The 17646-nt window shown below is 39.5% G+C and overlaps 1 protein-coding gene across 3 annotated transcripts in view; it reads left to right on the forward strand.

The window, feature by feature from the left end:
* si:dkeyp-113d7.1 (uncharacterized protein LOC407709 homolog) overlaps nucleotides 1-14018 on the forward strand; it is a 30429-nt gene extending 16411 nt beyond the window's left edge. For all 3 annotated transcript variants that reach the window (XM_034234003.1, XM_034234001.1, XM_034234002.1), the window contains exon 3: nucleotides 9995-14018. In XM_034234003.1, the coding sequence (XP_034089894.1) occupies nucleotides 9995-11128 (1134 nt within the window). In that variant the 3' untranslated portion in view covers nucleotides 11129-14018. The remainder of the gene's footprint in view (nucleotides 1-9994) is intronic.
* The last annotated feature ends 3628 nt before the right edge of the window (nucleotides 14019-17646 follow it).

Genomic DNA, 17646 nt, shown 5'->3' on the forward strand with positions numbered 1-17646 from the left:
ACAGTAACTGGTAACAGTAAAGGCAGAACGTTTTTACTCTAATTCCAATAATCCTACTATAATAGGGGCATCTTGAATTAGTCCCACAATGATACAAATGTGCAGTGTCATAGCAGCAAAAGGACAACAATGATAAGAAGTACAGAAAAGCAAAATATAATAAATAAGTAAAAAGTACAGGAATATTATAAATATACATTTATTTTGTTGTTAAAGAAAAGTAGACTGAGTAGTTAAAATAAAATTACTACACGTACAGTATTGCACAGAACATTTATATTGGATTAATTGTGAGTCTAGATCTGTGCGGTCTACTGAGAGCAGTATCACTATGCCGTTACCATGGCGAATATGTGCAATATGACAATATCAAGTTATTTTTGTTTTAGTAATGTGACCATATTATATAATATTTAAAAAAACGTAAGGGATATTCATCTCTTAACATGATTCTTATTTAATTTTGTTAGCAATGTAAGGAAACGTAGTGAGACGTATTAAACAAAAATCATGCTTGTATTGGCTCTAAATAGGAATGTAATGCAGTGTGCGAAAAAGTACACGTCCCACCGTCCAGGACGTGTTATTTACAATATCGGACAAGTAGATCTTTCAATTGACTTGTCCGGCGGACAAGTGACGTTTTTCGCCCCGATTTATTGACAAATTATTGATAAATTCAGTTTACAAAAGGCAGAACTCATTCGCAAATTGTACGTGTCCGCCATTGTTAGTTTAGAAATGTTAGTTTCGGTTCTGCTTGTCGATTCCTAAGGAAATGCATCTCGCTGCTTTCTGTACAGTTAGACGGGGGCGGGGCGGGACGTGTAGCACAGTGGCAGGGTTGGGAAGCAAAACTCGTTTCCGAGTAGGAACAAATAACAATTGTCCGGTCCCGGGATTAATAAGAGTTGTGAGGACAGGAGGCGGAGCCCCGCGGACCGCAGCTCTCTCTCTCTATGCTCCGTATCAGCTGCACGGTGCAGCTCAGCGTCTCTCTCTCTCTTTCTACACACTGCGGATCCGCTGCCCGTTTAACAGCCTCATCTTTGTCAAACTTTCTTATGTTCTTTCTCTAACACATAATGAAGGTTATTAAGTGTTTTAGCTCCTATGTTGACCGCCATTTCCTTTATGAAGTGAAGCAGCCTCCCTGTCTGTGTCCTCGCGCTGTCCTCACATCCCCGGACCCCCAGACTCGGAGGAGCACAGGGATGTCAGTATTGTTTATGAAGCAGGGTATAGAAAGTACATTATTGAAATGAAAATATTATTTATTGTCTTTTACAAACAGTGAGCAGCTGGGCAGCTGCAGCATGTGTATTGCAGGACATGTGTAAGCGTGCAAGCATCTTTGAGTTGTAGAAAAGCGCTAGGCCTATAGGCTATAAATATAATGTATTATTATTATTAGGCCTATGTGTTGGACATGTGTGGTTGGACTCTGTCTCACAGGCAGGTTGCAGTGTAACATCAGGAGACTGGGCCAATTGTACATTCTCAAACTGCACCACTTAGAACTAACTAAACAATGCAGAGATTATTTTTATATTTGTATTCAATAACCGTAAGAAATTCAACAGTATGAAGTAGGGGTGTAACGGTACACGTACCCGTACCGAAATTATTCGGTACGGGCCCTTCGGTTCGGTACAGGTGTGTACCGAAGTGTACCGAACGAATATAACGTTAAACGTAAAAAATTGAGAACGTGAACAACTTTTTGGAAGTAATCTCAGGTGCTGCGTCTCAGCATTCAGAGTAATTTGCTCACATTGGGTTCAACGCGTCATAGAGCGAGCAAGTCATTTCATTGGATGAGAGGCATACTATGAGAGCTGGTCAGAGGGATGCGTTCAAATGTAGTCAGTAATTTGAGGAACTGTCGAAATGGCGAACGCACATAAAGTTGAGCTCGAAAATCCTCCAGCATCATTGAATTCTCCGGTTTGGGAACATTTTGGTTTCGCAGTTACGTACAAGGATGACGGACAAAGACAGGTGGACCGAACCAAAGCTGTTTGTCAGCATTGTTCAACTAAAATTGGTTACGCGGCTGGCAATACATCAAACTTGCACACTCATTTGAAAAGGCATCACCCGAACGTGAATATCACCGGTACCAAAAGAAAAAAGACTGAAGTGTAAACCCAACTCCCGCTAGCATGTAAGCCTCCACCACTCGCAGAGAGTTCAGACCGAGCCAAAGCTATTACAAACGCCAAATATCCTTATGTTGCCATGTTAGCAAAGCGCTACCTGGCTGTATCTGCTACCTCTGTCCCTAGAGAGGGTGTTCTCCACAGCAGGAGACATTGTTAGTGCCAGCAGATCTGCCCTTTCGGCAAGCAATGTGGACAAGTTCATCTTTCTTTAAACAACATGAAAATACAATGACAAGCAAGTCCTAATGTCAAACTGGCTGCTTAGGTGCTAGTACAGTTCAGTTCAAATACAGATTATTTCAGTTCATCGACATGCTGCACCTTAATGTTCATTTTATTATATTTTGTATTTATTTGAGTGAATATTCACAGTTTAATAATAATTAAAAACCCAAAACTAATAGTTTGTTTTGTGAGTACTAGTACAGTAAAGTTCAAATACAGATTATTTCAGTTCATCGAAATGCTGCACCTTAATGTTTATTTTATTATATTTTGTATTTATTTGAGTGAATACATTATTCACAGTTTAATAATAATAATAAAAATATATATATATATGTTTTGTTTTGTGAAAAAAAATTCTGCTGTACCGAAAACGTACCGAACCGAACCGTGACCAAAAAACCGAGGTACGTACCGAACCGAAATGTTTGTGAACCGTTACACCCCTAGTATGAAGTGATTTGTAAATAGGAATACAGATTTGACTTAATGTTTTCATAAATATATTTTTCTCCCAGTTTGTCATGGGACTTATTTTTACCCTCTCAAAGAACCGGAATCGAGAACCGAAAATAACCGGAATCGAAAAGCAGAACAGGAATCGTTCAAATCCAAACGATACCCAACCCCAGTGTTTTCCCTATATACAAATAGGGGCGGCGCCAGATTTTTTCCACATTATATGCTGTTTGCCCATATCCAATTTAGTGGTGTAGTGATGATTTATTTTTGTAGGACGAGCCTGAACTAAGCATCACAACGGCTCACTGGACAAAAAGCAATGGGATTATTCCATCTGATTTTGCAATATTATAGAAAACTAGATTTGTGGTAAAAACACGATTATGATACTTGCATGTTAAATGTTCATAAGTGCTACTCTCTATATCAGTGATTCTCAAATGGGGGCATGTGGACCCCTAGGGGTACGTTGGGGTACTGCAGGGGGTACGTGAGATATAAAAAAAAAAGGTTAATTAAAAAAATACCATGCATGATTACAAAAATAATAGTACAATAAGTTAAATAGAAAACACAATTGTATATAAAATATTCCACGAAGGGTTCAACATCCGTTCTTGTGCTTTTCTAGTGCTTAACTGGTTCTTCTCTGTTTTTACAAGTGTGTAGTCACTTTGCTCAGCGCTACTGCTTGTTACAACTTGTATTTTCCGTACTCGCGATTAACTGTTATTGCTCAGGTTAATCTCGCCCTCCTCCGACGTAAGCGTGAAGTATTGATACTTGCCGGGCAGCCGAGTGGGGCCAGCTAAGAACCGGCTTTCGGTACTGAGAGCCGGCTCCGCTGCGGTGGAAAGTTGCAGTGTTATTACATAGTTTGTTTATACAGTGGGGCAAAAAAGTATTTAGTCAGCCACCAATTGTGCAAGTTATCCCACTTAAAAAGATGAGGCCTGTAATTTTCATCCTAGGTATACCTCAACTATGAGAGACAAAATGAGTTAGAAAATCACTGTCTGATTTTTAAAGAATTTATTTGCAAATGATGGTGGAAAATAAGTATTTGGTCAATAACAAAAGTTCATCTCAATACTTTGTTATATACCCTTTGTTGGCAATGACAGAGGTCAAACGTTTTCTGTAAGTCTTCACAAGGTTTTCACACACTGTTGCTGGTATTTTGGCCCATTCCTCCATGCAGATCTCCTCTAGAGCAGTGATGTTTTGGGGCTGTCGCTGGGCAACACGGACTTTCAACTCCCTCCAAAGATTTTCTATCGGGTTGAGATCTGGAGACTGGCTAGGCCACTTCAGGACCTTGAAATGCTTCTTACGAAGCCACTCCTTCGTTGCCCGGGCGGTGTGTTTGGGATCATTGTCATGCTGAAAGACCCAGCCACGTTTCATCTTCAATGCCCTTGCTGATGGAAGGAGGTTGTCACTCAAAATCTCACGATACATGGCCCCATTCATTCTTTCCTTTACACGGATCAGTCGTCCTGGTCCCTTTGCAGAAAAACAGCCCCAAAGCATGATGTTTCCACCCCCATGTTTCACAGTAGGTATGGTGTTCTTGCGGTGAGATCTTGCGTGGAGCCCCAGATCGAGGGAGATTATCAGTGGTCTTGTATGTCTTCCATTTTCTAATAATTGCTCCCACAGTTGATTTCTTCACACCAAACTGCTTACCTATTGCAGATTCAGTTTTCCCAGCCTGGTGCAGGTCTACAATTTTGTTTCTGGTGTCCTTTGACAGCTCTTTGGTCTTGGCCATAGTGGAGTTTGGAGTGTGACTGTTTGAGGTTGTGGACAGGTGTCTTTTATACTGATAACGAGTTCAAAGAGGTGCCATTAATACAGTTAACGAGTGGAGGACAGAGGAGGCTCTTAAAGAAGAAGTTACAGGTCTGTGAGAGCCAGAAATCTTGTTTGTTTGAAGGTGACCAAATACTTATTTTACCGAGGAATTTACCAATTCATTCATTAAAAAATCCTACAATGTGATTTCCTGGATTCGTTCCCCCCATTCTGTCTCTCATAGTTGAAGTGTACCTAGGATGAAAATTACAGGCCTCTCTCATCTTTTTAAGTGGGAGAACTTGCACAATTGGTGGCTGACTAAATACTTTTTTGCCCCACTGTAATTGCACATTTTTTTCAGTTACAACATTGTTGTTTGTTTAACCCTCTCATGCATTGTGGTCACTACATTAGAGACTGCTAATTTAATGCTGTTTTATTGTATATGCATTAGTGTTGCACGGTGTACCGATACTTGGAAAAAAAAAAAGTTAAAAAAAATCGCAGGCTTTGCGATTTGATAATCGCATCATTTGATAATCGCATCATTTGAAATCGCGATTTCGATTTAAAATCGATTAATCGTTCAGCCCTAGTATAGTTGCACATCAGGCACCACAGTGGATTTTATTATAATATTTGTGTATTGTATTTTATAGTTTTTGCATAATATATCATTTTTTTAATTGGTTTGTTAAACATATATTACTTAAAAATCTGTTTTTTAAAAAATGTCTCATGCATAAAGATGAAAATATCCTTAGTTTGTTGTAATTCGTGCATGGAGTTAATAAATCACACACTGATGGAACATCACTATATTGTAATTATTTATATAGGCTTTTTCTATCAAAAATGTTCAGGGTCGGTCAGGGGGTACTTGGCTGAGAAAATGTTTCAAAGGGGGTACATTACTGAAAAAAGTTTGAGAAGCACTGCTCTATATGACACATTTTATTGTAAGCTAAGAAATACAGCATCAAGTATTGCTTCAGACAGCAGGTTAGGGGGACTGGAGCCATACACAGCGGTGCAGTGATGTGAAGACCAACCCAGAAGTTAGCTTCGCAAGAGTTTTCTCTGATTATTGTAGAAAACGAGATCTGTGGCAAAAAAAGCTTTTATGATACTTGTATGTTTTGTTCATGTCTTCTAGGGCTTCCCCCAAATAGTCGATGAATCACTAGGCAACTAATTAAGTCATCATCGAGGCAATGTTTTATCAGTCGATTAGTTTAAAAAAAATATATATATATAAAATAAAAACTCGCTGCATGTGACGCGTCAGCCAGAAACCCTCAGACTTCATTCAGAGCAGAGCCTGGTCATTAACTGAATTTGGTCGGGCAGGAAATCCAAAGTGTGGATCTACTTTCTGAGCGAGTAAAGGCAAACTACGACGGCAAAAAGTCTCCTCCATATCCACACCATCAGAGCGCAGCTTCCTGAATGCCGGCTTCATAACAAAACACAGAGCTTAATTATCCTCAACGTGTGTTGGAAAACGGCAGCAGGGAGCAGTAGCCTAGCTTTGTATCAACATATATAGACTAGGGATCGACCGATATGGCTTTTTCAAGGCCGATACCGATTATTAGTAATCAAGGAGACCGATAACCGATATACATTTGCAGTAAAATCAGAAAATCTTGGTGTCAAAATGTAGAATAACACAAACTCCAACACAACTCAACACAACTTCTTTGAAATGCATTTAAGCATATATTATGTTTAATGAACTTTTAAACATCTGACAACTGGTTTCCTCTCTGTGCCCTTTTCTTTAGTGCAGTCATCTGCAATGAGTTAGAGAGAGAGACAAGAAGTGGGGCTGCAGGCTGACATGCTTAACTAACAATAATGCTTAATTTATTATATCAAAACAATGGCTGTCTATCTAGCATAAAATCCCAATAAGCTGCTTGCAACTGCAAAACACTAGTGCTAGCTAATGTTTTGCAAACTATTAAAAGTGAGGCTATTACAGTAGACCTAGTTAGTCTAGTTGCTTCACTTCTAATATTTTGCTAAACATTTGCTAGATACATGTTGGCTAGCTAATGAGCTTCACATATCAACCTGAAAAACTGCGAGGCTCCACTCGCAGCCCCCCCCCCCCCCCCCCCCCCCAAACTCTAACTGACTTCCCGCGTCCCTGTGTAACTGGGAAACTGATAGAATTGGATCATAAGATCGTGGTGTTTTTGCAACTTCAGCATAGGGGATAGGGATGTTTATTGAACTTTGGTTTAACACATGTATGGCTCTGCCGCTCAGCGCTGCTGCTTGCTTCAGTCTGTGTCTGCGTTCTTTCGCACCTGCCTGTAATCTGAGAAGGTCCCGCCTCTCTGGCTGGCTCCCGCCCGGAACATCTTCAGTAATAGCCTATCAGATAGCGCTGTGGGCGGGACATTGCTCGTGTACACAGAGTGGTGACTGCAGCCAGAGAAACGGAAGCCAAAGTTTTATCGGCAATTTGATTTAAAAAAAAAAGGCTGATACCGATAATCGGTCAAATGCGGAATATCGGTCGACCCCTAATATAGACCTATAATATATCATCATTCTGACCCCAGAAAACGGTAAAGCTTTCATTTCATGATGAGCGATTTTTGCCGACGCTTATATTTTCAGTGTTTCCGTTTCCTCTGTAGTATTTATTGGGTTGTTATATTCAGATATGAATAATAGAAACTAGAACTAAATGTTCCGTGTGTGTCCTCGCTGCTTGTTCACACACACAATAAGAATCCTTAGCGGAGCTTCTGCTGTTTATACCGCTGCGTCCGTGCGCTGTGACTCTCATGCGCTCTCTACATTTAATTTATATTTCAAAGGTTCATTATTAGTTTTATTTTATATTTGATGTGAAGCACAACGTACCATGCTGTTATAATAACGCTCTTCATCAGCCTTTGAAACTGAAACCATTTTGGGAGAAAAAAAAAGAATTAAAAAAATATATATTTATAATCATAAGGTATCATAAATGTGAGACGATTAGTCGCCTTAATTGACGACTATTGGTCGACTAGAAAAATCTTGGTGGTGTTGGTGTTAGTCATCAGCAGCGAATATTCGGTGCGCGCGTGCACGTTTTTATCATGTGTAACGTTACTGTTTACGGCGGGTTAAAGCCTTCATCATGGCAACTGGACAACAACTAAGCTAAGCTACTACTTACAGCATTCAGGTGACTTTTCATAGTTGTTGTGCCCAGAGTTTTTGTTTTTGCCGGTCAACATGTCCGTTAAAGTTTAAATCTTCCGGACAAAATAAGAAAAGTGCCGGTCAAAGGTCTTCTTTGTTATTTATTGAGCTTTAAAACAAATGTATATGATTTTAAATATTAAACAAACTACATTATTCAAAAGTGTACAGTAATTTATAATAAACGGAGCGCTCTCCCCCTCTCCTGACAGCCCGTCAGTATCGTGCAGCTCGCGGATCAGTAATGAGTGACCCGACAGTAAAACTAACCATATCTCAGGGCTCGACATTATAAATGGCCCGCTGGCCCGAAAGCACTATTTAGACACCCCGGGTCAGCATAACGTACTTTCCACTTGGGGCCACTAAAAATATTGCTTTATAAAAAAAAAATGGTCCTGTGGTATTGGTATTTTGACAAGCCATTTTGTTAAATTGTTTCGTTTATCAACGCTACAACATAGGGTTTCGAGAGGCGGTTGTCGTTGTTGGGTGAAAAGCAAACAGCGGTTTGCTGCGGATCGCAGTACGAGCAGGCTCCCGTGAGCGGGAGCGCGCTCCTTCACTACAGAGTATCCCGCCACCTAACCATTTGCCAAAATGTTTTTAATACCAGCGGTAACCGGCCGAGCGCCGGGCAAAAAACAATCTTCAAATAAAAGAAAGTCACCGGAGGAGTTAAAGGAGAGTGAGGGAGTAGGAGAATAAGAGGGAGAGAACGTTTCAGCCACAAAGACTTGATCGATGGAGTTGGTGCAGTGACGGGTCCTAAAACCCTTTTATAATTTTCGAATCATAAATCTTATCTCGATTGATAATACAATGTGAATGATTGAAATGTTACCCTTAATGTCTACCCCTGTATCTATAACTAGTTTAGGTATGGTAGTTTGAGAGGTAATTAAAATAGCTAAGTGTGATTTTCTAACCTGAGTGTGTGTTTTGTCCGCTCACCGCTGCATGTGATTATGCAGAGCTGCGTGTCGACTCGTCAGCAGCAGCTGATCTCTCTCTCCTGTCAGATTTGACTTCACTCGCATTTATGTCCATATCGATCAGATCTAGCTATTGAAAGCTGAGATTGTATATATTCCCGCATTTTAACAGTGCAATTAAAGTAGTATAAATATAGTATAAGAATGTGGCAATTCGCCTTTATTGATAGCATACATTTAGGAAAAAAGCAAAAAAAAAACGAATATCTGAATAACGAAATTGAAAACCAAATAGTAGGCCAACGACCGAATATTCGGGTACAGCCCTACTGTTCAGTTAGCTTTAACAGGATTATAACTGCTGGTTTTACTCAACTTCAATCAATTTTATTCACACTTCTCAATATACACATTTAGTGGTGGCATGTAACTTAATATATCTACTTAAGTCCAAATGTAAGGTACTTAAATGTTTTCTTTTCATGATACTCTTTACTTTTACTTAACTGCATTTCACAGGGAGATATTGTACTTTTACCTAACTTTTATTATTTGAGTGCTTTATAACTAGTCTTTATAAATTAATCATTAGGTGAATTGACAGAAAGTATATAAGAAACAATTTTGATAGATAAAGTACTTTGAAAACTACATTTTCCTGTTTGTAATCACATACTTTTACTTAGATTTTCCATGCAGCCCAAAATAGGACTTGGCTGTGTTTATCTTTTTATTGCAGTGTGAAAGTGTCCAGAGAAACATTTTCTGCAGGTCCGCAAGATTACAAACAACTAGGAAATACGGAAGGAATCACTTCGTGTTTATTAACACAGGGTAATACTTGGTTAAGTCTTATAGGCATTGAATTAGTAAACTTAATTGGTATTAAAATGTCTTCAAAAGTGTTACAAATTCTCAGTGATTAAATGTGGGATTTTATAAATATGATGCACATATTTTTTTTTAATAATTTACCAAATGCCTCTTGCAAAAATGTCACAGTTGATTTACTGACAATTGTATTCTGAGTGGCTTTAAAATGTCTTTAATCTAATGTGCCTTAATCTCCAGAAACATGGTCACAAAACGAATCACGAAATGTAAACAATATTTTCTATTTACATTTTCTTTGTTAACTTATGATGTGATTTGGTGTCATTATCGAGTACTTAATGGTTTGCTGCCTGTCTGCTGCAGGTGACGGACACGCTGGAGTACATAAAGTCGGACCACCACGTGGACCTGCAGTGTTACTACACCACGGAGCTGAGCGGCCTGAAGTGTGAGTACCCCGACAACATGTCCGGCCACCTGCCGCACAACGGCCTGGAGTCCATCCACATGGCCGAGCTGCGCACCGAGCTCAACAAGCTGCGGCCCGACGCGCTCCTCTTGGAAGGCATGAAGCTCGAACCCGAGTTCGGAGGGGGGGCGTTGTACGAGCTGCAGCCGTCAGAGGTGGGGAAGTCAGCGGGGGAGGCGGCGGGGCAGGGAAGGTTGACCAAAACCCAGAACGCCACCTTGAGAAAAAATCGCAACATGCAGGGGGAGAAGCCCTTCTCCTGCACGCAGTGCGGGAAGAACTTCAGCACGTTGGGCAACCTGAAAACTCACCAGCGCATCCACACCGGGGAGCGGCCTTACACCTGCTCGCAGTGCGGCAAGAGCTTCGGCCAGGCGGGGAACCTGAAGCGCCACCAGCTGATCCACACGGGGCAGAAGCCCTACGTGTGCGCACACTGCCCCAAAGGCTTCACCAAGGCCGACGACCTGCGCTCGCACCAGCGGCTGCACACAGGCGAGCGGCCGTTCATCTGCGTCACCTGCGGGAAGAGCTTCGGCCAGTCGAAGGAGCTGAAGGCACACCAGCTGAGCCACACAGGAGAGCGGCCGTACTGCTGCCAGCACTGCGGCAAGAGCTTCACCAAGGAGTCCAGCTACCGCAACCACGTGCAGATCCACACGGGCGAGAAGCCCTACACCTGCTCGCAGTGCGGCAAGACTTTCAGCAACTCGGGCGTACTAAAAACCCACGAAAAGATCCATTCGGGCGAGCGGCCTTTCGGCTGCACGCAGTGCGGGAAGAGCTTTGGCCGCCTTGGACACCTGAAGGCTCACCAGCAGATCCACACGGGGGAGCGGCCGTACGCCTGCCCCCACTGTGGGAAGACTTTCAGCCAGTCGGGCCACCTCAAAGCTCACGAGCAGATCCACAAGCGGGATCGTGCTGACACGGCCAACGGCGGCAGCATCGGCGGCAGCAGCGGCAGCAGCAGCGGCAGCAGCAGTGGCAGCAGCAGTGGCAGTGGCGGGGGCAGCGACAGCAGCTAAACTCCACACCCTTTAACCTCTCGGAGAAACAAAGTATTATTCCTCTTTTTTTATAAATACTATATATAAAGTTTTTTCCTTATGAATCTTTTCTTACATTTTCATACCTTTTGCATTATATCTGTGGGCAGGGTGCTCTGACTGATTTGCTCTTATGCAAGTGTCTGCGTGTGTGTTCATGTACTGTGTGTTTGTGTGTGGGTGGGGCGGGACTGTAGATAATCTTTAAACTGAAGTCCCACTACTTATTCTGATACAAGCACAAATACTTCAGTGACCAATCTTGAGTACTTAATTTAGTTTTTTACTGAAAGAGACCAGCAGCTGAACCAGGACGCTGTTTACTCATCCTCAATACTATCATTATTAGTAGTAGTATTATTAATATTAGTATTATATTTCACCAGCGCTCAGGTGTTTCCTTACGCAGTACTTCACAGTGAGTACTTGTACATGATAATGTGTAACAGAATACAGAAATGTTTTGTACTTTTATAGCCTCATTTAAAATGTTTCTTATCTGGATTAAATCCAGAGGAATTTTACTTCACTACTGTTTGCACACAAACGATGATGGAGAGAGGTGATGTTACATTTAAAAAAAAATAATAACTCATTAAAGTGGTACATATATATGAAAGAATACTTTATTACGAGAAATAAATCAACAGACTTAAGTGAAAAAACCTGAGAAATTCTCTGAGATTAAAGTGGTAGTTTTTTGTTTCAAAGACTCTCGTAATTAAAGGAGAAAAAATCACAAAATTACATTTACATTGACTATTCAAATCTCAGAAAATTACAAGTTTTTTAGCTCGTAAATGTACGAATGTTATTCGCCAGCTGGTACAAATGAACATTTGCAGATTTAAAAAAAAAAATGAAATGTTAATTTACGTTAACCTAGAAAGGAAAATAAATGGGAACTACATTTGTATTTTTTATTAATCTTTAAATAATGAAGGCAATTCAACTAACAGGGTAGTAAAACACATCAAATTATCACATTTTATTTTTCTTTATTTACAAAATTAAAGTAGATAGTTATGAAAGTAAATAGGGAACTAAACTCAAATCATATTAAATAAAATAAAAGTAGGGAGCACGATTTTTATTGGACCCAATATCAAAGTCAACTTTATTGTCAATCTTTCAGTTTGTGTGTACAGACAGAGAGATCGAAATACCGTTTCCCAAAATCCCGAATGCAATATAAGGATGTCTATACTATGAATTATAATCCAAATAAAGCATTATTACTATAGGAAATCAAATATATTTAATTCAAACCGATAGAAGAAGCACGCGTACAGTGTGCAACATCTTTTTGATTTTATTGTATTTAAAAAAACGTGCTCATTTGACTTTATTTGAATATTTCATCAAGTTATCAACTTCTTTTTTTTAAAGTTACTATTGGCTGAAAAACATCCATAGCGTGCATCCCTACTAAAATAAATGATGTATTGAAAATGAAACATTCAACCAAAATATAAAAACCTTTTTTTGCAAGTTTTACACTTTTTTTAAATGAATTATTAGTCGAGTTGGCAGCTTAGTGAATCCGGAAATGTTGAGTACTCAACGTTTTATGTTAGAAATATATAGTACGGGACCCACAGCCGGATGCTAACTTGCATATGTTGTAAAATGCATTATAACCTGTTGGCAATAGTTAGCACAATTTTGGAGTGGTTTTAAATGTTATTTAGGATACCAAATCCATTTTCTGATATTTTCAGGATCAGAAATTGCAGTTGTAACCAGAAAGTGGCCATATTTGTACTCTCAGTGGGCTGATTATGAATACCATGAGTAGTGTTGCGGACATTGGATATAGAGTACAATATGAACGTTATTATCTCTACTGTGGAACATTCTTTTTCACATAAATAGCCAATCTGTCCAATCCGAATGATTCAGAGTCCCCTTAATCTTAAAGATCGACCCATAATTTATAAAAATCAGTCCACTGAGAGTTCAAGTATTGGCATTTTCTGGTTAAAACTGCCATATTGATCCTGAAAATGTCAGAAATTGGCTCTGCATCTTCAAGTAACCACAAAAACCAGTCTCAAATTGGCAAAGCAATTTTTAAACTATTGTCCCAGGTTATAATGGTAATTAACGCACTTATGCCGATTGTACAAATTGCCCAACATATGAAAGTTAGCATCTGACAGTTTCTATGTGCTGGAGACCCATGCTATACATTTCTAACATAAAACTATATGAGCTGGCAAATAGACTATATAAATACTTTAACCACAAAAAACGAAATATTGGCTTTTTCTTTTTTGTTGCTTTTTCTAATTTCCTCTGCTGGTTTTACCTCCGACAGCACCAGTGTCCATGATTACAAAGTCAACATTTAAGATGATAAGTTAAGATGCTTTCAGGAAAAATCCCTGTAGAAACATGCAGACTATAAATCATTTTGTATTTTTGTTAAGCAGGGTCCTGGTTCAGTTAAAGTACATTTCAATCTTTTGTCAAGTGTGTACAAGTACTTCCTGTTTGAGTACTTCCTGCCAGTTTACTCGTGTTTCCTTCCTGCGTTGGGAGTTTACTGTATTGTTAAAAACCTGATGATATAATTTAGTTATTTTTTATTGACTAGTATTGATCAGGAGGCACCGCAGTGACGATAATCTGCTGATACGACATTCCTCTTATTGGTTTTTGTAGCAGGATTAAAAATCATTCCAGTTTTTAGCATCGTCGGGCTCCACAAGGACCAAAAAAAACCTGACGGCAGCACAAAGAGCCCGACTCACCGATCGCTCACTGTGGACACATCTTTATTACCGCATTCCTAATAAAATGTAAGAAAAAGAAAGAAAGAGCGTCTTGTACTGGAAAAAGATTATTAAAGAAACTAATGACAAGCCAGCTGTGTTTTTGCTTTATTTCATTTTCTTTAGACTTAACTTGGCACTCGTATTTTTCAAGGTATAACACCATATGTTATTACAACACATTTCTTGTCATGACTACCTACGAGTAAAACTTATGTATGAAGTAATTGTGCATGAATTGTTCAATACATCTTGACCGCCAGGGGGCAGTGGAAGTTAATGTTGAAATAACCAAATTTCTACTGTTAAATTATTCTTATTATCTTCATTTAAAAAAATTAACTAATAGTATTTTATTTCTCTGACTATTTAAAAAAAAAATATTATTAGCAGTAGAACTGTATTTGTATTACATTCTAATGTCAATCAATCTAACTGTTTTACGTAGCTTTGAAGTCATTTTCAAATCTTAGTTTTCTCCAAGAAATATATTATTATTATACTTATTTTATATATATTTATGTTTATAATTTGTCCATTTTAATCTCTTAATTCATTAATTAGGGCCTTAGGCTCTGTTTGACTTTACAGTTAAATGTCTTCCTTTTTTTTCAAATGTTTAAAAATCTAAATGATGTATTTAATATAAATGCAAAATATGACAGCATCCTGTTTAATGTTATCTTTAACATGACGTAACATTTCCTGACGTTAAATACTCAACGGTTTGGGAAGGCATGGAAAAAGCTTTCTCATGTTCTCTATGCCACAGCTCTATATATAGACATTTTTATTGATTGGGATAAACCCCTTGAGATGCACCATCATGTTTTCAAGGGGGTCCCGACAATAGCAACAACTTACAGACATACATAAACAAAAAGACAAAATGCAAAACATGACACACAAGACAAACCACATACAGTCTGTTAAAGAGCCTGTGACAGCCTCCCAACAACTGTTGTGCAATGAAATATTGGGCTACTAGTAATCTCGAACCGTCAGTTTAAAAAAGAAGGTGCGATACCGTTCCGATAAATATCAATAATTTCGAACATCGCGGGGAAATTCCTTCGACTCATTTTGAAGTTTTGGGGGAAGCCGGAAGTGACGTCAATGCGGGAACGCTTCACTGTGCGGCGAGAGAGCCAAACACTAGTGCTGGGGGGAAACGATTATTTTGAAAACCGATTAATCGGGCGATTATTTGATCGATTAGTCGACTAATCTAACGATTATTTTTCTGTTGTTCAATTCATAAAAAACGTAATGTAAAAAAATTTTTTTTCACGATACTGTGTCTCAGGGGATCTTAATATTTAAGAACCTATTAATGTGTTATACCAGATTAACGGAAATAATCTCAGCTAATTGACGATACAAACCATGTTTACCAAAACAAAACACAAGTCTCATAAGAAGCATCTAAATGACCCCTGAGCGAAAAATGCTAACGGACATTGGCACAGAACTCAAGATAAAAGTACCCTTATTACTTATCGTAGCTGCACATACAATATATCCGATTAAAGCTGAGACTCCACAGATTATGTAGGTATATAGTATCATCACTGAGTGATCCGGACTCGCGACAGGGGAAGCAAATACAGTCATCACAACACGTACCTTCACAGAGCTTCTAGGGAGATCGTCTCACCACCGTAATCTGATCAAAAGACGTGTTCAATGGCCATAAAATGAGAAAAAACGCGGCTGAATCGGTTAATCCATAGGTTCTTAACGTCTATGTATAAAAAAATGATTGAATTTATGATCCATAATTCCATTTTATGTAAAAAAATCGGAGAGCAAATGCTAGCTGCTAATGGTAGCCACCACAGCTAGCTGCTGCTTCTGCTAGGCTATGCAGCAGTCTCAGTGAGATATAAATATATAAATATCTTTGCGTTTTGGACTAACTTTAAAATATTCCCATGCTTTTGAAGACCTAGGGCGAGATGTTTTCGTTTGGGGGCTTCGTGCGCAATCCTGTGAGGAGGAGGTGGTAGCCGTTTCAGTCTCCATTGTGTTTGAAGTGCGATTGCGAACTGCTTGTTGCTTTGGGTGACCCACGTGTGTGTAGCGACGCGTCGACGCGGAAATATGTCGTCGACGATATTTTGAAGTCGACATCGTCGACGCGTCGCTACAGCACTACCAAACACGGACAAAGTGTGTTGTCATGCGTAGAAATTGTGAATTACTGAGTTTAGGCTCGTTAATAACGTTTTAATGAAGTTGACTACAGTATATTCATATTTGTCAGTGCTTTCATGTCAATTCGGCAAACATAAACATACATGATCGTGGTGAAGATGATGATTACATTAGGATTAAAAATCGGTAGTGAGAGCTGCTGAATTTCCTCCCGTCGGATGTGATATAAAAACAAATCGATTATTTTTGTAGTTGTAAACTCAAGTGGATGAAACTACATGTATTAGTGCTTTCATGTCAATTCGGCGAACATATGATACATTAAATGATCGTGAGGATGATTTAAAAATCGTTTGTTTGAGCCGGTCTGCATTTCCTGATGAGAAAACAAACCGATGCTTTTTGTAGTTGTAGTACACCAACATGGATTAAACGTGTGTTTTTTTTACCACAATGTTGGGGAAATTAATGGATAAAATGCACGGATTATTATTATTATTCCCACTCCGATCGGGACACTAGGTCCACCGTTTCCCCGCAGCGAGGCTCCCCCCGTTGACAATTTACTAGCAGTACCGAAGTGGGCCGGTCGAGAGTCCCGGGATGATTTTTAGTCCCAGTCCACCACTGGCTACATGACCGTATGATCGCCCATATTGACGCACCTAATTCCTAAACTTCTAACAGATACAACATAAAGCGATCCTTCAGCCTCATATGAGCTCTCAGACACGTTCAAAATTAAACTGTCATCGCTGTCTGAGCTTGCTGCTGTGTGCGCCATCGTGCATTTACATTCAGATGCTGTGATCCTGAACGGTGCAGCTGGAGCGCTGTGCCCGCAATGACGTCACATAATTTGGCGGGACTTGAAGAACCCCGAGAAGATCCAGAAAATGGTCAACATTGAAGGACAAATTAATGGTTATCAAAGTACAAATATCCAAAATCAGTTCAGTAACGGTTTTCAAGGGGACAATATTTACTCAAATTGATGGGTTTGGATGATGGGGGAAACTCGTGTCACAGGCTCTTTAAGTAAAATTCAAGCAATTCATACAATCATTACAATTTGAGACAGTCAAGCAAATCAGTTTCATCAATATCAGTTTCATCTATGGAGCAGCAGAGGACAGACTCCAGTTTATTCTCCCTGAGGAGGTTGCAGTGTGCAAGGAGGAGTGCACCCCAAAAGGGCAGTACCCCTGTGATGAGACTGTTTTTGAACTGTGCGTTCTCCTAATGGGTGTAAATCGTTGGAGCTCTCCTGTGGATGCATATAGTGCAGTGGAACTGTATTCACTCTTAAGAAATGAAATACTTGAAACTATTTTAATAGCCCATCATAATGGGTACTTTGTTTCTGCATTGCCCCGGAAAAGACACTTCAAATTTGCAGAAACACTGTCACCTATTATTGTAACCTAACTTTGTTAACATTACAGACCTTTTGGAAAGTCTATGTTAAGGAAGGTGCAGAGATAATAAGAAATACATCATATTTAAATTCATAAAATGATGGAGCAATGAAAAACAAAAGCATTATGCACCTAATTGGAGCAG

The sequence above is a fragment of the Gymnodraco acuticeps genome, unplaced genomic scaffold (genome assembly GCF_902827175.1).
Source record: "Gymnodraco acuticeps unplaced genomic scaffold, fGymAcu1.1, whole genome shotgun sequence".
NCBI lineage: Eukaryota > Metazoa > Chordata > Actinopteri > Perciformes > Bathydraconidae > Gymnodraco > Gymnodraco acuticeps.